This window comes from Vespa mandarinia, chromosome 2, assembly GCF_050613455.1.
Source record: "Vespa mandarinia isolate Hongniang chromosome 2, ASM5061345v1, whole genome shotgun sequence".
Taxonomy (NCBI): Eukaryota; Metazoa; Arthropoda; class Insecta; order Hymenoptera; family Vespidae; genus Vespa; species Vespa mandarinia.
In genome coordinates, this window is record NC_140811.1 from 4,383,311 (window position 1) to 4,406,383 (window position 23,073).

General features: G+C 31.5%; 1 protein-coding gene across 3 annotated transcripts; it reads right to left on the bottom strand.

Moving 5' to 3' along the window:
• Window positions 1-3,797: 3,797 nt before the first annotated feature.
• LOC118451496 (cadherin-23-like) lies at window positions 3,798-21,595 on the bottom strand. 3 transcript variants are annotated; one of them, XM_035888129.2, is made up of 26 exons: window positions 21,511-21,595; window positions 20,751-21,016; window positions 13,935-14,209; window positions 12,994-13,145; window positions 12,069-12,449; window positions 11,547-11,676; window positions 10,909-11,276; window positions 10,685-10,823; window positions 10,107-10,362; window positions 9,722-9,996; window positions 9,301-9,626; window positions 8,881-9,192; window positions 8,462-8,735; window positions 8,080-8,380; window positions 7,789-7,984; window positions 7,498-7,655; window positions 7,124-7,305; window positions 6,809-7,032; window positions 6,539-6,727; window positions 6,120-6,413; window positions 5,796-6,035; window positions 5,349-5,534; window positions 5,126-5,262; window positions 4,659-5,050; window positions 4,267-4,531; window positions 3,798-4,134 (listed from the first exon to the last, which is right to left on the bottom strand). In XM_035888129.2, the coding sequence occupies exons 3-26, from the start codon at window positions 14,143-14,145 to the stop codon at window positions 4,020-4,022; spliced, it is 5,703 nt and encodes a 1,900-aa protein (XP_035744022.2). In that variant the 5' UTR covers window positions 14,146-14,209; window positions 20,751-21,016; window positions 21,511-21,595; the 3' UTR covers window positions 3,798-4,019. The 3 variants fall into 3 exon arrangements, with proteins under 3 accessions (XP_035744022.2, XP_035744023.2, XP_035744021.2); XM_035888130.2 differs by having other exon boundaries at window positions 20,751-20,898; window positions 21,511-21,552; XM_035888128.2 differs by lacking the exon at window positions 21,511-21,595 and having other exon boundaries at window positions 20,751-21,052.
• Between the last annotated feature and the right edge of the window lie 1,478 nt (window positions 21,596-23,073).

Consider the following 23,073-nt stretch of genomic DNA (forward strand, 5'->3'; position numbering starts at 1 on the left):
GAAAATTGTTTAAACGATAGCACAAAACCTTAATTATTGTCATTTATAAACATCGATCATATGTCGTAAGCAAAAATGAAAGTGAGGATTTTCTTTTTGATTAAATACGAAAAGAGTAAAGATTTGATAGCGCTGAATGCAATTATTAAAAAGTCAACAGCTGTCGCGTAGCAAAATGTGGGGCGATCAAATATCTCAGCTCGTGATGAATGTAACCTCGGCATCGGCCTGTCGATGTACCAAGAAGCGTGTTTCTAATCGTCGAGATAAAATTAAAAATAATGGAAAACAATTTAATCTTGTTTTCTTCACGGAATGATAGTAATTCGGGTCGTTGAATAAAATGTGATATTTATGATTTTATAAATCCTAACGATAAAATATATTACAAATCTAACGTAACTAAATCGCTTGTTTGTGTCAATGAAATTTGTGAGAAAGATTTATTATTTAAATTTATTCAAATTTTATTTTATTTCGGTATCTCTTTTTCTTTTTTTTTTTTTTTGAGATACGTATGAGCAAAAAAGTTTCACCTTAAATTATGCAAAAAGAATTTACGTTAAAGATATTGTATAGAAAAAAATGAATACAAAAAAAAAAATATGAAATGCTTACCTGATAATAATTTCATTCAGGATGTCAGAGTCCACGAATAACGCATGTTTTACGTATTCGAAAATTTATCCACTTTTTTGAAATCTCTCTCTCTCTCTCTCTCTCTCTCTGTCTTTCTAACTTATTCTTTAAAATAGAAAACTCATTTCCGTCAATTCACCAAAAATAATTCATCCCCGAAATGAATCGGCCACTCAACGCTTTTCGTACAATCCTTTTGGCGCGTAAGCTTTTTCAACCGTGATCGAGGGCCAACATTTTCGAGGATCGCGCAAGAAACACACCTCACGTGGCCACGAGCGGTGTACATGTGGAAAGCTTTCGTAGGGGTGGCTAGTCTTGTCGCTTAACCCCTTCGACGCCGACGCCGACAGGGCGATCGTCGTCACGTGTACATCGTGTCGCGAACAAGTCCTCCCCACCAAAAGAAACTCGGTAAACCACTCGAGGGTACAACCACCCCTTTGCTGGATGATGACCGATCCTCGATAGGAGATTTTATGGCAACCCTATTGTGAAGGTATTCTTGTATGTGTTCTATATGAATCGTCGTTGACCTACATTCTTTTTATGTGCGCTTTTAATCTTCCATTCTTACGACGTCTTTAACAAGTTGATATCTTTTTTTTTCATAAGTATAATAATTATTTAATAATATGTATATATATATATATATATATATATATATATATATATATAAATATCTTATGTCTCATTTTTACTTATGAATACATGATAATGTGAAAGGATTTTATAATTGTCTAAAATAGTAACTAATATTTCTTTATAACTATTTGATCTATAATAAGTATTATAAGAAAAGCAACCACTATTGTTCTCATACAATGAGTCAGAGTTCAATAAGTCAGGGTCCCAATCGGGAGGGTTCGTTAATGAAGGGTGATGTGATTCGTTTGCAAAAAAGTCGTTAGAGTTTGCTTTTTTTTCATGGATTACTATTGTATACTGAATTCGACTATTATATAAGAATAATGAATCGAAGAATAATTAGAAGTAAAATAAAAGTTATTAGATTATCGAAAAGCTTATCATCATTTGGGACATACTTTTGTCGAAATAATAGTCATAATTAAATATTATAATATTAAGTAAATAAAAAAATGTTTAAATAAAAAAATAAACAAAATAATTAATAAGTGTAAAATTTTCGATCAATAATATTCAACGTAAATAAAATTTATATTTTGATTTAATTAATTGATTAATTTTTTAGAAAAAAAAAAAAATATTTGGCCATCCGACGGAATGAGGCCGCCAAAGTGATCCGCTATTGCGTGTCGAGTGAACGACATACGCAAAAGACTGGCGCATGCAAATCACGCGTAAAACAAATGCATCCTTGCAGGTGTCATAGGACTGTACGCAGTATCGGCTCTTTGTACAATGTCACCCTAGGTGAATGAACTGCTGATATTATACAGATAATAAGAGGCTTTGTGAAAGGGTATGTATGCTTATAAGGTAGCAAACTTAGAGTAGATAACAGCTATAAATGTCAACCACATGTCTTTTTGAATTATGATCAACTTTATAATTTATATCAAAGTAAATGTATAGAAGTTTAGTTATGTCAAAGTTAACTGTACGAAATCACAAATTTATATCGAATGATCAATCTACGTTATAATAAAATAAAGTAAAGAAGAAACGTGATAGAAACGTTTCATTCGTGATGTCGAATCATTAAGAGGATAATTAATCAGTAAAATATTCAAGTCAAAGTAAACAAACAAAAAGAAAATTCGTCGTTCTAATGAATTTGTCTTACGATATAAGAATAAGTAGAAGATAATCGTAAAAAATTTGCAAGCGTTAAATTTCATCTCAATGATAACAACGATCGGAATTAATACGGCACTGAAGAGCGAGGGTGAGCCGACACAAGGCTACTGTGTTGGTAGGTTGGAGTTGGTCTGGAAAGGTTCGAAGGGTAGGGATACTCGAGGGGATGAAGTCAAGCACTGACCAATAGTAGCTTATATACTCGGTTGGATTAGCATAAGACTGCACGCAAAGCTGACGTTCAGGAAGACGATAAGAGAATAGCCGGCCGTTACCTGGACTACCACGACTTTCAAGTCTGCCGGTTCAACCACTGTGCGTTAACCTCGAATCGTCTACGAAATTCTTTTTATTCTCGATTATCATCCAAGTCCATTATTGACTCGAGGAAATCGAAATGGTGACTAGGCAAGATTGCGACGTACGTAGAAACGATTGAAAAGTAATTACTTTTTTTCTTTTTTTTTCTTTTTTTTTTTCTTTTTTTTTTTGACAACTCACCAATGTTTGTAGAGAAAGAACAATATTTGTCTTAAGATAATGATACGAATTCATTTCGTTAAAAGATTTGTTAAAAAAAATGAATTACATGATAATTTCGATGCTCACGTCGATCATCGTAATATTACTTTAATTTCATATCTTTAAGATATTCGATACGATCAATATGAATATAATAAGTAATTAAAAGTGACAGAGTACTTGACCTTTTATCAATTTCATCTCTGATTTTTCCAACGTTGTGAAATTAAAATTCAGTCTCGGTTGGGGTTAATTGTAAGATAGCGTGCGAAGTAAGCGTAAGTAAATGTTAAGTAGGAAAGTCTCGTATTAGCCAACAAGCTGAAAACTACATAAGGGTGAAAGGGCCTCCTCAGGAGTGTGACTGACCCATAGAGGTCAGCAATACTTAAGTTCTAAGTACTATAAACGTACGTTAGATTTGAATTTAAATAATGAATTCCTCCTTTGTACGAAACCTTTTCGCGAAATATACTTCTGATATTATCTGCATGTCAAGGATATTTCGACTATTTCTTGTATTCTAGTAATAAATTTGAAATGTCTGAAGAAAATTCATAGGGAATTAAATGAAAGAATATTATTGATTGCTTGTACTTTCTTTTATTCGTCACCATTAAAGTTACAAAGATATTTAAAGTACAAAAGTTCGTCTTTCGAATACTCGATGTTTTTATATCGTTCAATTAAGTAACATTTAAGTTTGAAATAATGTCAAAGAAAATTTCAATTATCATAAATTTATGTGAATTATTTAATTCTACATGATGTCTCGAATCAAGCGACATTAAATGAATATATGAAATTAAATAAATTATTTCGACAATAAATAAATGTTTTATATATTTCGAGTATACGTTAACTTATATAAATAAATTATCTAAATATCTATCTATCCGTTATTCTAATGTACTTTGGTATTTACATAAAAGTATAGTTATATTAATAGTAATTTAATATAGTTAAATTTTATTTCATTCATTTTCATTTGTACGTAGATAACTTATATCGACATGTGTTCTACAGTTCCTACAAATTCCATTTCTTTCGATCAATACGAATGAATTTAATATCGCTTAAAGCTCTGTCGTTTCAATTTTTTTTCCGAGAGGGTTAACGGTTGTCATCGACCCTAAAAACAAGGGTGATTTTCGATTGAAGTCAGTCGTAGGCTCTGTTACGGTTTCCGAGCTGAAAGGTAAAAAGAAGAAGAAAAAAAAAGAAGATAAAATATAGAAAAATCAAATGTTTACGATAAATTAATTAATTCATTATTTCATGTAAGAATAATATTCGAGGAAAATTAGAAAAAAATTTTTTTACCTAGAAACTGAAGACACCCTTGGCTCGATATAATAAGGCTTATCTTCTGTTCTTTGTTCAGTATTCACTTCATTCATCATCTCTTCATTATTAAGAGCATTTTCATCCAAAGAATCTCTTTCTGATGTATGACTATAAGATTCATCGCTTTTAAACCATTCGTTTTCATATGCGTGCATCCAAATTGGATTAGAACCCTCCATACTATGTTTGTTCGTATTAGGAACACGTCCTGGTCCTCGAATAAATTCTGAATCCGATGTACCTTTAAACGATTATAGTTATTGATTAAATTTCTTTTTTTTTTTTATTTTTATAAAAATAATGATTGACCGAATTTAACGATAAAATGTATAGGAATATAAATGGTAAACGTATAAAATAATTCGTACCAAATGATGATGCATTCGCTGCTTTAAGCTGTCTCTGAAAAGATGCTCTTTGAGAAAGACACAAAGCGATACACAAAATGAGAAGAGCTCCGAGAAACAAAGTTAATGTTAAAAGCCAGAACGTTGTACCAGCTTGTTCGTATTGAACAATTGGCTGCGACTGAGCTGGCTGTGTATCCAATACATTGAATTCTTTAAAAAGATTGTCCAATTTTTCGATATTTCGATCAACCAATTCTAATACTTCAGACACCTCCAGGATCGAATTATCGCGACGATTTACCAGATGCAAGTATAAATCCGTTTTCGTTCTATCAACTGAACCATCTTGATTCTCGTGAATTTTATACTCGTCCACGTTGACGATTGCACCGGTCACGTTACCCAAAGTTCTACAAATATAATATAAATTATTACATCCTTATTCCTACTATAATAATTTATTTGCAAATCATTTAAATAATTACTGTCGAAATATTTCAATTCTATTTCGAATTTCAGGTGGATGCTGGCGAAGAACAAATCGAACTCTTTGATCTTCACGTAATAAATAAATAAATACTTTAGCTGTGTCCATTAATCCTTGTGAATCATTAGCCAAGACCTAAAAAAAGATCATTACAATTATTAAATATTTATTGTATTAATTAATTATTTATTGTGTTCCAAAATCTTGAAAAAAATATATACCGTAAAATCGAAGTAACCTTTCATCCCCTTCTGAGGATCAAAATTCAAACTAACCGCTCCGGTAAGCTTATGAACGAGAAAGGGTTGAAGTTGAATATCGTCCAAACCTTCGGTCAAAGTCATATGCATTTTCCCAACTTGATAATAAGAGACAACTCCATTATCTTCCGCATCCAAATCAATAGCCTGTACGTTCAACGTATTATTAATTAATAATTACATATATACGTACAAAATTATATTTATATATATATTCATTAATATTAATTATTATAAAAATTAATCACAATATTGTCGTGAAATTTTATAACGGTATATATAATTTTATGATAAATATATCGTAACATTAATAATTGTTATTATAAGTTAAAAATTCAATAATAATAATTATTTATAATATCGAAAGGGATATATAGGAATAAATAAATATTATTCATTATATAATACCTTGACGTTCATAAATTGAGTTCCAAAGTCAGCTTCAGTAGTAACACCTCCAGTGAATACTTTGTTTACAAATCTCGGTGGATTGTCGTTTATATCTTCAACCGTAACGATGACTTTCAACAGTGTATCATCAGTTTCGTCGAAGATAGTTTCGTTCGTCGGAACAGTCGAACAATCTTCGGTAGCTTTTATTATTAATGTGTGTTGTGTTTGAGTTTCTCTGTCTAATGTCTTCTCAGTCTGAAACAATACATCAATTCGTTCGTTCATTTATTTTATTAGTAAGTTATATATTAACATTTGTTTAAAAATGTTTACTCTTACAGTAAGCTCGTGCTTATAAACGTCCAAGACAAATGATCCATCGTCGTTACCGCCAACTATAAAATAACAAACTTGCGTTGGTGGATCATCGAGATCGTCAACTTCATCTCTATCGATTGTTTCAGGAAGTATCGCCATTTCTGATCTCGGTAATTGTTCCTCGGTGAAATTAACGTTAAAAACATCGATCAAAAATTGAGGCTCGTAATCGTTTATATTGCGAACATAAATTATTAAATCAAGATCAGAGCTCAAAGGTGTCGGTATTCCTAAATCGTAAGCTTCGACTCGTATCTAGATAAAATACATATAACATTTTATATATTGCATATGATTAATTTAATTCATTTTTATATCAATTAACGAAATTCGTATGATGAAAATATAACTCAATTGATAATTTTATTGTTTATACGTACTTCGTATAATCTTTGAAGTTCTCTATCCAATGGAAGCTTTAAAGATATAACACCGGTTCTATCGTCAATGTGAAAAGTTCTCCAATGGCCAGCAAGATCTTGTTTTAAACGAAAATGAACGTCTCCGTTTGGCCCAGTGTCAGCATCTTCCGCGACTATTTGAATTATCGACGTGCCAACCGTGACGTTCTTAAAATAAACATTTAATAATTAGAAAATAATATAAAATAGAATATTATTATATATGAAAAATTCAAACTAAATTTTTACTTCGGATACACGAATGGTGGTGTTATGTTGCGGACTGATAAATATTGGTGGATTGTCATTGTAGTCTGTCACGCAAATATCTAAGATCGATGTCACCTTGTTACTTGGAACTCCGAGATCACGAGCTTCTAACTCCAACGAATAATTACCGAACTTTCCTCTCAAACTTCGGACAGCTTTAATCCGTGCCGTCCAATAATCCACTTGTTCGAGCATGAACAAACCTAATGTTGGAAAATTGTTTCGAAGTTAATATTTCACGAAGCATCCTTTTGTATTAGGTATCTTTAATTATTTCCTATCGAATAAACTAACCCATCTCGTTGCCAGACAGTATTCTAATAACAACACGTCCATTGGGAGTCGTAGGATCATCAGCATCCTGTGCCTTTGCAACCACTATGGAATCTCTGATATCGTGAAATTCCGATATGCTGACGCATTCCTGAGGTATATCGATTTTCGGAGGATTATCGTTCACATCGATTACCGTAACTCTGAAGAGATAATAAATAATATATAATAAATAAAAAAAAAATATATGTATATATATATATATATATATATATATATTAATAATTATTTCTCTAATTATAGGATTTGAAATAAGTCCAATGTATATTTTAAATTTAAATCAATTCATTAGAGAAAATCTAATTGATAATTTATCGTATACTCGGATAACATACGGAATTTGTTTAAAAGCGTTTCTCGATTCCCCAACGGTATAACCAAATTGATAATTATCCCAAGCCTCTATGACTAGAATATAATTATGTCTGGATTCCCAATCGAGCGTATCAGCAACCGTTACAGCTCCTGTTTCTGGATGAATAGCAAATTTACCCTAATAAGTATGATAATTATTAGTTTCAATAAATATGATAATTATTAGTTTCATTAAGAAAAAAAAAAAAAAAAAAAAAAGAAAAAAAAAGATATTTCTTAGTATATGCAATCGATATAATTTAAATATTCACCTGAGATGACATTCTATCTAGAAGATATGTAATTTTCCCATAATCACCGCTATCAAGGTCTCTCGCTTGAATTATAGCAATTTCTGTACCAATTTTGGCATTTTCCATTGCAGTTATGTTACTAATTTCTGTGACAAAATATGGATTATTATCGTTTTCGTCGAGTACTTGAACGTACACTTCCGACAAGCTTGATCTAAGGAGATCATAGAAACATACATTTTAAAGTAATTTCGAAAATAATCGCATGAAGATTTTTGTTAAATAGCAAAAAGCAAATATTTTGTTTACCTAGGTGGTATTCCAGAATCAGTAGCTCGGACAGTAAGATTAAGCCAAGGATACAATTCTCGATCGATTTTATTTGCAACGACCATTTCACCAGTTTCAGGATCCAAATGTACAAGATCTGTTAATTCTTTCGGACTTTCTAAGGAATAAGTGATACTACGATTTTTATCAGCATCATCGGCAACAATGCTAGCTATATTAACACCATTTTTACTATTTTCTGTAACCGATCGTCTGTAAAATGGTCTTCGAAATTTCGGATTGTTATCGTTTTCGTCTTCAATGATTATACTTAATACAGCTGAAATAATAGTTTATATAACGATATCGTAAATCTTTCAAGTAATCAATATAATATCATAGAATGATTTAATGAACAAACCAGAGGCAGTTTGTAGTCCTCTAACGGCAGCCAAATCTTCAACAACCAAACCGAGTCTTATCGTTTCAACTCGTTCCCTGTCCAAAAGTTTAACCACCCTTAGCAAACCATCGATCGCGTTTAATTCCAAAGCTGCCAAATAATCGTATTCTTGAATTTTGATCAAAGTACCTTCCTCGTTTCGTGCCTCGGACGAATTGTGATCGACTCGATAACGTAAAATCGGTGCGATGTCTGGATCGTTAGCAACAACTCGATGTACATAGGCACCTACCTGAAAGAAAGAATATCAATATTACAAGATCTAAATGTTTCATGATGAATAAGATCTTTAATAATAAATAATGGAAGAGATAAAACGTCAATTGAATTTTCGATTGTCATATATTATTTTGATCGAGATTCGTTGATTGACTTACTTGCGTGTTTTCTCGGATAGTAACTGTACCAGGATCGATGAATAATGGAGGTTTATTATTGACATCGACGATAGTTATATTCACAAGAACCTCGGCAGTTCTTTGTATTTCCGTTCCACTGTCGATGGCCACTACGTTTAAACTATATCTCGTAGTTTTGGGTGACGTTAAATCAGGATCTAAATTAGAACCGGATGCGACCCTAATCACACCGCTTTCGGGACCTATCACGAACTTGTCACCGGCACCGTTTTGAATACGATAAACTATTTTATTATTTGGCGAAGACAAATCTTTGTCCCAAGCTCTCACCTATTTTAACATGATCGCGTTAAAATTACAAATTGAATGATTTATTTTTTAATATTATTTTTCTTTTAAATGATGTATATAAGATTTAAAAAAAGAACAATGTCTTGCCTGTAAAACGCTGGTTCCACCTTCTAAATCTTCGGGGATGCTTCGTTTATATAATGTCCTTTCGAAAGAAGGTGGATTGTCATTAACGTCCTTGAAATAAATAATGACAGGTGCGTCGGAACTCAAACTTGGCGTTCCCATGTCTCTAGCTCTCACCGTTAATTTCAAATGCCTCACTGACGTTTCCATGTGACCTTGATTAATAGGTAGTGCTTCGAAGTCTAATGGATTGACCAAACTTATTATACCACGCTTCGGATCGATCGTAAAGTTCTTCGAAAACTCGCCGGACACCAAAGCATAAATTATGTCGCTGTTCTTCGTACCTGCAGTAATACACGAGAAGAAAATTTATTCGGATAATTAATTCGATAATTAAGATTTTTATTGATTATTAACGTTATATTATTATTATTCGTACCATTTAAATCTATGTCGAATGCTTCAACGATCAATGGAGCTTCAAAGTGATCTTCATTTTCTAAAAGTACAGCCTCGTATTTGTTTTGTAAGAAAACTGGTGCATTGTCGTTCACATCATTGATATTAACGATCAGCTGAGCGGTATTACGATTACCCTTTCCAAGATCATCTCTAGCTTCAATTGTTAAATAATGTCGAGAAACTAATTCACGATCAAAACTTGGACCAGTTTGTTTAACAGTAATCACTCCGCTTATTGGATCTAATATCAGGCTATAAATGATAAGATTTTATATTTACATGAAATGATAAGATATTATATTTAAACTAAATCACTCTTTCTCTTTTCTATTGTTATAAAGTTTATTAAAATGTTTACTTACGCGTGTGCAATACTACCACCTAAATTTGTGTATCTAATCCCACGTGATCCAAAAGTCCCACTGTCTTCGTCCAATGCTTGAACCCATGCTACTGTACTACCAACCGGACAATTTTCTTCGATCGAGACTTCATAAATGTTTTTTGTAAATTCAGGATAATTATCATTTTGATCCGTTATAAAAATTGTCACTGGTACAGCATTATATTTAGGTGCATGCGATACGATCTCTTTGGCGATTAGGGTAAAATTGACCACTTGAAAGAAATAATTTATTTTCTCTAATTCTATCTGACAAAATGAAATTTAAGATAAAAATAAGACGATTATAATACAATATAGTTATAAACATTATTGTATTTTAAAAATTTTCATCGCTTATTTTTCAAATGCCAAGTTAAGTTGAATTTATTTATCGTTACATAAAATTAAATATTTATTATTAAATATTCGATAAATTTATATTTTCCATATGTACATAGACGTTAAAAAATAATAATAAATTATTATATAACAACGAATAATTCTTATCTTTACCTCATTTAGATTTAATTATACAAATTTATATTCATATCATACCTGATCTTTTCTCGAAATCAAGCTCGCTAGAATTCTTTACTCGTATTATAAATGGTACCTCGTTGATACCTCTCGAAGGTGTTACATCAAATATTCCATTGCCTCCTTCAATGAACATTCGAAACGTACCGTTTGTTCCCTAAAATGGTATTTTTTTTTTTTAATAAACAAAAAAAAAAATAAAAAATATTTTTTCTTTGATAATCGCAAATTCTCCTATTTACCAAGTCGTGATCATAGACTTCAGGTGTAGCGTCACCAATAAAATTGACGGGTGTATTTTTTGGAGAGTTCTCGTTTATCTCAGCTTGATAATACGAACTTCGGAAGGTCGGAGTTTCGTCGTTAACATCGGTCAAAATCACTGTTACCTCCGTCGATACCGACGGTGGTGGAATTATTCTAGAGACTTCCTTAACAGTGATTTCCAAAACGAATGTACCTTCGACATTTTCCTCGGCTTCTCTATCGAGTTGAGCTCTTGTAAATACCAAACCGGAAGTGGCGTCGATATCAAACAGGTACCTTGGTCCTTGAGTAATGCTGTAGGTAACTTTATTGTTGATACCTTTATCGCCATCAGCAGCACGAACTAGAGAATTAAAAAAAAATTAATATAATTGTTCTCAATTTTTTATATTATTACAGTATTAATGTGTTAATTTTTTTTTCTTTCTTTTTTTATTTTTTTATTTTTTTATTCTTTTTTTTTTGTAATATCTAATCTCGTATACGACCGATTAGATGTTATTAACAGTGAATTAATCGTGTATTGATTATCGGTATTATTAAGATTAAAAAGTAGATGCAATCTTTTTGAAAAACTTTTTTCATTCTTCCGCTACGGTCTACCGGTGCTAACCTTGTAAAACGGATGTACCGATCCTGGCATTCTCGCTGATTCTAGCAACCGGTGTCATGGATATGAATTCGGGTGGTTGATCCTCGACGTCCTGTACCTTCACTAAAATAGCTGTTGTTCCTGTGTTTACCTGAAATAATTATTTACGTGTTTATAAGAATCAAAAAAAAAAAAAAGGAGAAGAAGAAGAAGAAAAAAAAAGAAAATAAAAAAAGAAAATGTATAAGTCGAATCGACAGAGTTGTAATTATAAATCTATTTCCTACAATAATTTGCTTCTACCTATTGCATGATGATACTTACACACGAATACTAAACGACGTTATGGCAAGATTATACAGAAGTATTATCTGCATGATATTAGATAAAATTCATTCGAATTCTCACAGAATAGAATTTTGAACCTACATTAATCTTTTCGAGGGCATTGACTCACACGTTTAGAGTTTTAAGTTGTAGTTTTTTTTGTTTTTTTTTCTAATAACAAATCGTTTTTGACAAATTTTATGAGTTACCACTAACTTTTTCGTTAATCGCACGATCCACCGCCAATATTCTCAGCTGATATAAATATTTCCTTTCGTAATCTAGTCGACCAATTAATCGCACAATTCCTTTCCCGTTGACCGTAGATATCCCAAAAATATCATTGTCTCCGTCTAATTCTTGAAGATAATAAACAACCTGTCCATGGGCACCTTCGTCCGCATCGGTTGCTTCGACAGTTGCTAATATACCTGGACCAGAATCTTCCCGTACTGTTAAAGACGTTGGATGAGGACGAAAAATTGGCACATTATCGTTAATATCTTCGACCAATAGCAATAAACTTTGAGTGATAAAATTTCCTTCTCCTAACTTTCCATCAGTCAGAGTTAGGACCAGAGCGTATTCATCTCGAACCTGATCGACAAATTATAATATGTTTATTAATGACTTTTTTATGTTTTCTTTTTTCTTTTTTTTTGTTTTCATCGATTTAAAGATCAATAACGATCGAGACGAACGATTCTTCTATAGCATAAATCGATTTTAAATTCGAATTATCTCACAGTCTATTCTCACGTCCCATCGAGTCCTTTAACAAGCTCAGATTGTATACTTTCGATCCATTCAAACCTGGTAAAATCGGTCCACGAGGCATTCATGCGAAACGCGCAAATTATAGATCATTTTTCTTTCCCTTTGTAACCACCGCTATAGATATTTCTCCGAGTATTATATCGTTCTTTACTCAATACTAATTTCATTCGAATAGTTTTCAAAGAAAACGTGTAAAGAAAGGAATAAAAAATTCAAGGAATTATTTTTCTTTTTTTCGTCCTACACAATTAAAATTTTTATTACGATATCTTTTTCTTGCTTTTTTGTTTTAAAGATAACGATCAGTCATTTAAAAACCATTAGAGATAGATACATAAAGATGACGTAGCATCGGTAAACTCACCTCTCTGTCTAACAATTTATTGAGATATATATTAGCTTCGTTAAGACCGAAATTTTCAAGTCGAATTACATCGCTTCCAGGTTGATCCCTGACGCCGAACGTCAGACTGTCACCGTCAGGATCGATGCCACGTAGTCTATAAATTAAGCTGCCTGCAACAGAAATCATTTGGAACGAATTACGGAATGATGCGGGTCTTGATCGTTCACACGGGTAATTGAAATTCGTCGGAAGCTCAAGACATTATGCGATTTCGTGAAACCTTATTCCTACATCAAAACATCTTTATTTGTTATTTCGTGTATTACCCTATTTAATCAAATACCAAATGAAATTAAATTTGAATTGTATTCAATTGGCTCAACAGCTTGTTCATCTTTTTGCCGACAATTCCAAAAATAGAAAAAATTCATTTAATTTTATATGCAATATTAAATAATAATATTTTAAATAATAATAATATATTTGTCTTTAAATACGTTTAACTGATCGACAACATTATATATATACATTATACGTTATACATTATATATATTCTTATGCTGTTAAAATTGCTTCAATTTGATAGTACGTCATATCAAATTGCTAGTTGATCACGAAAGAGTTAATAATATTAATGTAAAATCTATTTAAGTGTGCGAGCGCGATACCCCTAACTATATATATATATATATATATATATATATATATATATATATATATATGTATATATATATGCTTCACTACGCATCAATGATTTAAAGATCACGAGAGAAACACAATACCCGGGAAGTATTGGAAGAAGAAAGGAAGCAGCACCGTTCGAAAGACAATGCTCCAAATTAGTCAAGAAATGTTTATGAAGCGTGACCAAACGTAAATATGTAGCAAGAGGAGAAGTCTAGGTAGTCGTTTAGAGCACGCGAGAACAAGTCGATCGAATCGAATGCATTTCTACGTACCGATTAGCGTTTCTGGACCCTCTTTCAATCTCAGAACAATTTCTGGCTGTCCGTCGATGAGAAAGCGTGGCGGATTGTTTCGAGCCGTGCAACTTTCCGAAACACATGCTAACAATAGAAATAATAGTATCAGCCAGTCTTCCTTGAATCTGCTTCTCTTGTAAGATCGTATGAGCCAAGAAGACGAGCCAATTGTTTTAATCGTAGTCATCTTGTTAATCGAACGTCTCGTTTAATCCACATTGTCTTCTTTCAAAATTTTTCTCAATTTTTATCTATAATGCAAGAAATTCTATTAAAATTGTTGAGATTGTTTTTTTCGCAAAAAAAAAAAAAAAAAGGAAAGAAAAGAAAAAAATTCGAAATATTAGATAAATCTTATATAGACACGATGATCTAATAATTATTTTTTTATTTAAATATCTACGAAATTAATTTATAATTTGTTATAAGATAATTCCGAACCTAAAAAAAAAAAAAAAAAAATATCATCTTTAAATTTCTCACTATTCTTTCATTATTTCGAAAAGATTTAATAAGATAATTATTAGATCAGCTTCTACATATATGTATGCTATTTAAAATTATGTCATTAATATGGATAATGTTAATATAGAAAAAGTATTTATTTGAATGAAAATTTAATACAAATGAACGCTTTCTTCGCGCACGCTTTATTTTTACGCTCGTACAGTTGCACGCTTTCCGCATTGTCTTCGTCGTAGCTTAATTACACGAGGACCTAACGATGAGTCAACGTGCCTTAGTGCTATTAGTACGACACGAGTTTCTTAGACTAGTCGGACTCTCCGTACGAACTTCTCAGGATCCAGATTCCGTAATTGGTTGCGAAGTGAAACACGTCCCAGAGAAGATGAAAGTCGCTCGAATACTTAGTTGTGTGTTTGCATGATGATTATAAGGGAACGTAACGGGGTCATCATCAACAAATACATCTTAAAGTTTCACTAACATTTTATGGGCGATTTAACCCTTGAAGAAAAAATTTGCACGCATGTGCATGCTCCTACGATCAAGTATTTCAGAAAAAGTTTCATTTAATAGCCTGTGAAAAATTTTCTTTTCTTTTCCCTTTTTAACAGTCAAAATAACTTCATATAAAGCAATTTATATGTATGTATACTCTCATGTTTAATTAATATCATTAATTAATTTCTATATACGATCGAATATGCAATAAGAAATTAAACCTAATTCAATTTCAATTTTGTTATAAAATTATTATCTTTCATCTTGATGTTCCTAATCAAAGTTAAATCGTAATCAAGGAAGTGGAATTAGTATAACTATATGTTTTATCTTCTTCTTTTTTGCTTTTTTTTTTCTTTTTTTTTTTTTTTTTACATGCCGTTTGATAAACGGCTCCATGAACACAATAACTGCTTTCTCCTTGGTAAAGACGGTCATCGTGCAATGTCAAGATTTTCATTCCGACTGACCACGGGGACAATTAGAGACGAAGTGAAAGCCAGCCGGAAGAACCGACGCATTTCTCACGAGGATGTTACTCAGCCACGTAAACGTAATACACAAAGAAAAAGAACGTAAGACGAGTGTAAAAACGAGTTCGCTGACTTCACTTCAATGAATACCGTCATGTTACGTAATACGTAAGTACATCTTTTCCAATTTGATCGTAAGTCTTGTCTCATCTGTCTTCGTCTTATTTTTTTCTTTTTTTTTTTTTTTTTTTTAATTTATAATTAATTAAAAATTGTTTTGAGTTTTAATCAAGATTTATCACAATAAAGACATCTTTTAGCTTCTCTCTTTTATTTATTTATCGTCGATGGTTCTTACGCTCGAGTAAACTTTTTCGATTTCAATAATAATTAACTTTCGCGAGAAAGTGAATATTTGAAAAAGAATAAGGTAAGACAGTCTCGTAATAAGAAAGAAAAAAAAAATATATATATATATATATATATATATATATATATATATATACTAACAGAAAAAACGAAAGTATTAAAAACGAATTCGTGGATTAGACGAAAGTTTCCAAGTATAACAGTAAAATAAACTACATAATTTTCTAGAAATGGTATCCCAGTGGGACGAAATAATAGTCTGAACTTAACTAGTCTATTGTTATGTAAAACGTAGAAAACGAAGGTAGTATTGAAGACACGAAAATACAATGGCGAAATGATCGGTCTTTTTATTTTATTTTTTTTTTTTTTTTTTTTATATAAATTACATTTATATCCCTTCGGTGAATACTTTTTAACGTCGACTGATTATACTCCATCCATTTATTATTATTATCTTTTTTCTTTTCATGGAAATATTACGTACATAAATGCGCGTAAGGTTAAATTCAAGTTATATTATATTTGATTGTACTTATTAGAAAAAAAATAAAAAATAAAAAATAATAAAAAAGAAAGAAAAAAAATATATATATATAAATGAAGTATACAAGAAGCGTTGATAATGTCGGTACGGATAATTGAATTTTATAGAATCAAAGGGCGTGAATAAGGTCGTTGAACCACGATCACGACGTTCATTAAGTTTCTCGTTCCTCGACTTCCTCAGTACTTATTCCTTCGAGTTCTTTGTAAAGGCGAGCATATCCGGCCGTGGTCACTCGTCTGCAAGGCCGATGCCAGGAAACGAGAGATAACTATGCGAGATTACGAAACGCCTTCGATTCCATCCCAAAGACCCCAAAGGTATATATCAAGATTATTGAACGAAGCCGCGATCAGAATAGTCGACTATGTTCGACCTGATGATTTATACTTCCCCACATTCTCACGTTTTTTAATTGTCAATATTTATTTGTTCGATGTCTTGAGAAACGTACAATTATATTTTTAACACTCGTACAGAGATCTCTGTACGATTTTATAATAACAGTGTTTATAACATTGTAACTATAAAATTATTAAGAAAATTGTCAAATACTTTTAATTATTTGCAAGTACTTGTTTATTTTCATTCGATCTTAATTAATTATTTCAAATTATTCTTTAATCTATTAACAGCTTAGATCCATTTTAAATATATGTATCTACGTTGTGTAACAAAATTTAAATTAATTCCTTGAAATTATTGAAATTACATTTATGAAAATAATAATAATAATAATAATAATAATAATAATAATAATAATAATAATAATAATAATAATAATAATAATAATGTTAATAAATAATTATAATCATTAAGATAATAGTAATAGCATTAGTAATAATGATAGAAATACCAATGGATAAATTTTTATTTACAAAATACTTAAGAATTAATAAATGAATTAATAATGTATAAATTATAACCGAGTATATATCATTATATGATATATTTTATAAAAAGAAATTTCTGAATTGAAGTTTGAAATTAGAGAATATTTTTAGAATATTAAGGGGAAAAGATTAAAACAAAGGAAAAATAAAATTTTCGAGGATGAAGTTAACGTTAAAAGTTAGGGATTACATTTGTTTGGAAATCGACGGAGCGAAGAAGAGGATGTTCGTCAGTATGCCCCCTTTTGGACGATTCGACATTAAAACAACACTCGTGAACATAGCGAGTGCGTGTTCCTCTTGCTAACGGAGTGTGTCGGCCACGCTCTTGACTTTTAAGACTCCGCTAAATGTGGAGGCCACGCAGTCTGCTTGCCACGCGCAGAAAACGGTCTTGCTCCTTAATCGTACGCAAATTCTCGCGAGATCATACAGCGTGCAAAACAAGAGCATTTGAAAACTCTAAAAGAACATTCGAAACATAAGATCGAATAAGATTAAGAAAGATAATGTGTAAGTATAAGGGGGATGGGGGGGAGAGGGAGGAGTAGGAGAAACGTTGTTACGATTTTAAACCTAACAATGACTCGTTGTTTTCTCATTTTTCTTATTTAAATGAAAAAAGAAATAAAAAAATTAAAAAAAATAAAAGAATTCTATAAAAATATTCTCTCTTGAAAGTATCTTACACATTTAGAACGTTCGATTCGTTGGGCAACGAAGTGTACGAAAAATTTCTTTAACATTCGCGTGTTCTAATGAAACGTTCGCGGAATACAAACTTCATTTCAAACTATTACCACGAAAGCTATAAGGAAGAGCATAAGATTTATATCGAACTTTTCTTTCAATGGATTTGACTTTCGGTAACTTGAATTGGTTGATCGATAAAACCATCTTTCATGGAAACGACCTGATTTCAAAGAAATAATGGCAATAATTACACGAATGATGAAAAACAATGTTAGTTACAGTAAATGGTAATACAATGGAAGAAATTACAATTGTAGCGATCAAGATTCTTTTTAACGAGACTGCAAGGGAAATAAAATATCAATCGATAATATCGTATCCATTTTCTTAACGTACAAAGATTCCAATAGTTTTGGAAAAATCTTTTCAATTTATTAAATTTCTAAAATAAAAAAGAAAAGGATTTATTATTAGTAAATAAAATAAATATATATAATAGAAGAATAATAATAAGTTTTGTCAGTTTCTACGAATGAAAATAATGAAAATAAAATAATTATTAATTATTAAAATAATTAATTAGAAAAAAAAAAGAATAAATATAAGATAATAGAGAAGTCCTTTTCTTTTCTTTAAATTTATCGATTCAATTTGACAATAGATAGTTAGACTGTAAGCTCGTATTTCAAAGAGGTATATCCCGAGACGAGTGACGTCATTTCCTACACCTGCCATGCATGCTTCCGAATGATAAAGCCATGCGGGGTATCGACACACCCCATAATACCGTCTGTTACCCAGCCAACCCCATAAAGGATATTCGTCGCGTGACGACCTCTTCCCCGCGTTTGTTTTCTTTCATGTGTGCACGTGTGTACGTGTGACAGTGGCCTATCGACGCATGCTCGGCAGGTGTAATACAACGGCCGTGATATCGATGCATGCGTAGGTACCTGTTTAATATACCTTCTTATATTACACCATCTATCCGTGCAATAACTATAGCATAAAACTATACGATTAAATTTCGATATCGAGGTGATATCGAGTAAAGTTGTCTGAATTATTTTTTATTCTCTCTTTCTACCACTTATTCTTTTCTTTTCAGTTAATAATAAAATTCTATCTTATGGCATAATCAACCAATGATTATTTGTATCATTATTAACTATGTATTTATAATAGTTATAATTCATTAATAGACGATCGAATTACAGGAAACATACATACACATATTGCATGTGTATGTATGTCTGGATGTGTTAATGTATGTGTGTACATACATTCATTTTATTATATTTTTATATTTTTTTATATTCTTTTTCATCTTGTTCATTAAAAAATTCAAACCATATACCTGGTCGTATTTCGTACCGCAAAGATAGAGATAAACGCGTAACGAGATAATTGAATTTTTACAGGTCGGTAAACAACTTCCGTAATTAATTAAATTTGGTGATATTTCAATCTTGTAAATTGTATAAAATAGAATTCACTTATTTCGATATAATATCTTCATTCAACATTTTTAAAATTGATTACCAAGAAATAGATTTTATTTGCAAGCCACAATTATTCTTTCGTTTTGACTGGCCTACCACCGTCGAAGAAATGATAGCAGTGAAACGTAAGATGATAGCAGATGGTAATTGAGAATCGATGATCGATCCGAATGAGAGAATCTTCTACGACACGGATGGATGCATATTCAGACCGGAAAATTGTTTATCGATCCTGTCTCTATTTTAATTGTATAAATCGATCCTTAAGGAAGTGTTTCCTCTATTTGATATTTTTATAATATAACTTCGTGCTCGAACAAACATGTGGGCTGCGTGACTTCTACCATCTTATTTATTCCACGAAGGAGTCATCTCTTCGTAGAAGAAAGTCGAGAAACTTGGCTAATATTTTTCAAATGTCAGATTTAATCTCGATAGATTATTATCGTTGGACATATTGAAATATTGCAAGAAATGATTATTCGTCGATTTATTTCGTTCTATCGTAAGTCGAAAATTTTTATTCGTATTTTGTCTTCTTTTTTTTTTTCTTTTTTCTTTTTAACAGTCGAAAGGAGTCGAGATAAAAAAAAATTTATTTTTGAACTTTCGTTAGAAGCTTCGGAATCAAGCGGAAATTGCGAACGTTCGAAGAAAGCGATGCACACGATCGCGCCGCCGAAGAAATACGATTTCGCAAGAATATTACGTACATACATTTCCCTAAGAAAGAATCGTTATTAACGTCCTTATAATTTAACTTTCGTAGTTGCATAAGAACAACGATTTCCAGTTAATAATTAATAATGGTAGACGTCGAGAAAAATCTGGGACAGTACCGATGTTCGCACTAGTCACGCATCGATGTTTACGACGCGTAAGATTATCGTATAAAAATTAATTACCATTTCGTAATCATTGAAAATTGTTAAGCGTATAGTGTAGAGAATCATGCAATAACCTGCTGTTGTTCGTTGATAGGTTACAATTTTCTTTTTGTCTTTCTTTATTTCGTTCTAACTTATACATATACATATGTATAGATTGATATAGATTAGAACAAGTTAGGAATCTCGTTCGTAAGAATCGTGAAATAATTAAAAAAAAAAAAAAAAAGAAACTATAGTCGCAATGAGGTCAATAGGAGGCATGTAAAAGGTGACGAAAGTATTAATTACATGTCTCGGTTTAGTGAGAATTTCCTTCTATAAAATTTGTACGAACGTTATTTAGATACGTGCACGTCTATCAATGTCGCATCTATCAAAACTCACTGTCCACATTGACATATTGCAGAAATTCAAATCACGCAAAGATAATATACAATGATATTTTATCGAATAACTTACTATTTTTTTTTTTTATCGAAGTTTATAGATCCCAGTTTCATCGTCCTCAATTTTCAAAATGTCTATCGTACCTTCGTCCTCCTTCTTATAATAGTCCCAAAAACTTTTATCCGTTTGTTCGTTGATTTACTTTTATACTTTTTTACGGCTTGTCAAAAAAAAGAAAAAAAAATAAATAAATAAATAAATAAACTCGTACGTCTCGAGCATTTCCCCGACGCGACGAACGCGTCGCCAATTCAAATCATCGTGAGCGCGCCAAAATCCTACGGATTTGTACTCCTCTTAAACTTTCTATAAAACTTTTTAATTACTCGTTCATTTTACATTCGTACAAAATGCATTAATAATAGCCAAATGATTATCGCTAACAGTAACGTGATTAAAAAAAAAAAAAAAAAGAAAAGAAGAAAAAAAAGCAAACAATTGCAAATGAATCAAAAATGAATAAAAAAGAATTTAATAAAAATTGAATACGAAGAAAATCTACTGCCTTTTTTTTTTTTCCTTCGAATTGAAACTACATTTTTGTGTAATAAATTTTTCCAAAATTATGAACAATCGAAGTTTCTCTTTTTTAACGATTAAGTTTCCTCTTTGGTCGATGAAGATCCAATCGAATCATCTTCCAAGGAAACAATAAAAAAAAAAAAAGAAAAAAAAAAAAAAAGAAAAAAACAAGAAAGAAAGAAAAAAGAGAAAAAAAAAGGACGAGATAAAGAAAAAGTGAGAGGGAAAGCAGAAGACGTCCGATGCTCACCTGTTCGGGCGAGCTCGCGTTGTTAAACTGAAAGTCGAAACGATGACGGCGCGCGAATTCTCCGTGCGGAGAGTGAGGATCGTAGTCGGCTGCCATTCGCGTTCGTTCTACGCCATGAGCACTGACCGTACACGGAACACCACAAAATGTACGGTTGTTACGAGTTAAATTCAGCCCGGCGTGCTCCCCGAGGCGTGGAAGGAGGGAGGTTCCCCCCTTCGAAACACCTCCGGTCACCTGTGCTGCCCCGCCGACCGTGGAGGAAGTTTTATACTTGTGGGAAATGAAAAGGTGGGGTGTCATGGGAAGGGGGGGGGGGGAAATGCATCCAGAAGAAATACGTTGAGGAATTAACTCGATGATTTTTCTAATTTCTTCGTCAAACGTTGAAGGCTAATTTGAAAAAAAAAAACAAAAAAATACAAAAAAAAAAAAATTGTTAACTTTGACAAGATAGGAATAAAGTGACGCGATGATTTTACAAAAATACTATCTATCGCGTATATCGATTTTATATTTTTGAAAAAGAAACGTCATATAAAATCTTAATTATTCGTATAATTTAGAAATATATATTTGGATACAATTAAAATAAATAGAAATAAATTCGAATATATATTACGTAAATGTAAATTTCATTATTTCATAGTAATAAGTTTTAATTAAAATCGATAATGAATACTTTTGTCAATTGATTCTGTTAAAGACAAAGGACAAATATTTAAATCATGATTCTCCTTAAGTAACTCGAAGGATTACATACGGTTGACTCAACTGATTACGAATGTAATTCTAAAGAAATATACAAACTTACGATATTCTATCTGCACTGGCGTATCGCGTTGCATTTTCATCGGAAGTATTTTTCTTCGTGCTAGAGAGAACGTGTTTAAGGTACTGGCTTCTATTCCAAGTAAGAGTAGATATTATCTTATATTCATAAGGGGCTCATTATAGACGCGTCTTATTACAAGAATATAACACTTGCCTGATACTCAGAAATTAATTTTATACATCTACAAACATTTTATATTACACCATTGTTCAATGAATATCGTATATCTATTGATTATATTTATAAAAGAAATTAATATGAGAACATTATTTGAAAATTTCATTTTAAATTTCCATATTTTAATCTATCGATTAATAAGATCTTAAGTGCCATCTAGCGAAAGGATGATAAAACTACGTTGTAGAAAAATGCCGCCTGATGATAGGCAACACTTTTTACGTGAATGTATAAAAAAAACTTTTGCATGTACTATATGTAACTTGAAAAAAGAAATCGGCCAAAGAAACTTATAAGTTCTTAACTCAGTACATATCAACTATTGAAATATATTTTTACTGCATTCGATTTATCTATTCAAAATTTTATCCTATGTGAAGGTTTCCTCTTGTTACCGATTGAGTCAGTAGAAAATTGCTTCCAAAGTTTCACAAATGTCGCGCCATGGTCGGTAGATCGAACATCAAGTAAAATAAAACGATATAAATATTCGATAATAAATTAGAAGCTGATCATCACGTTTTGATCAAACTGTATGTATGATTTCAGTG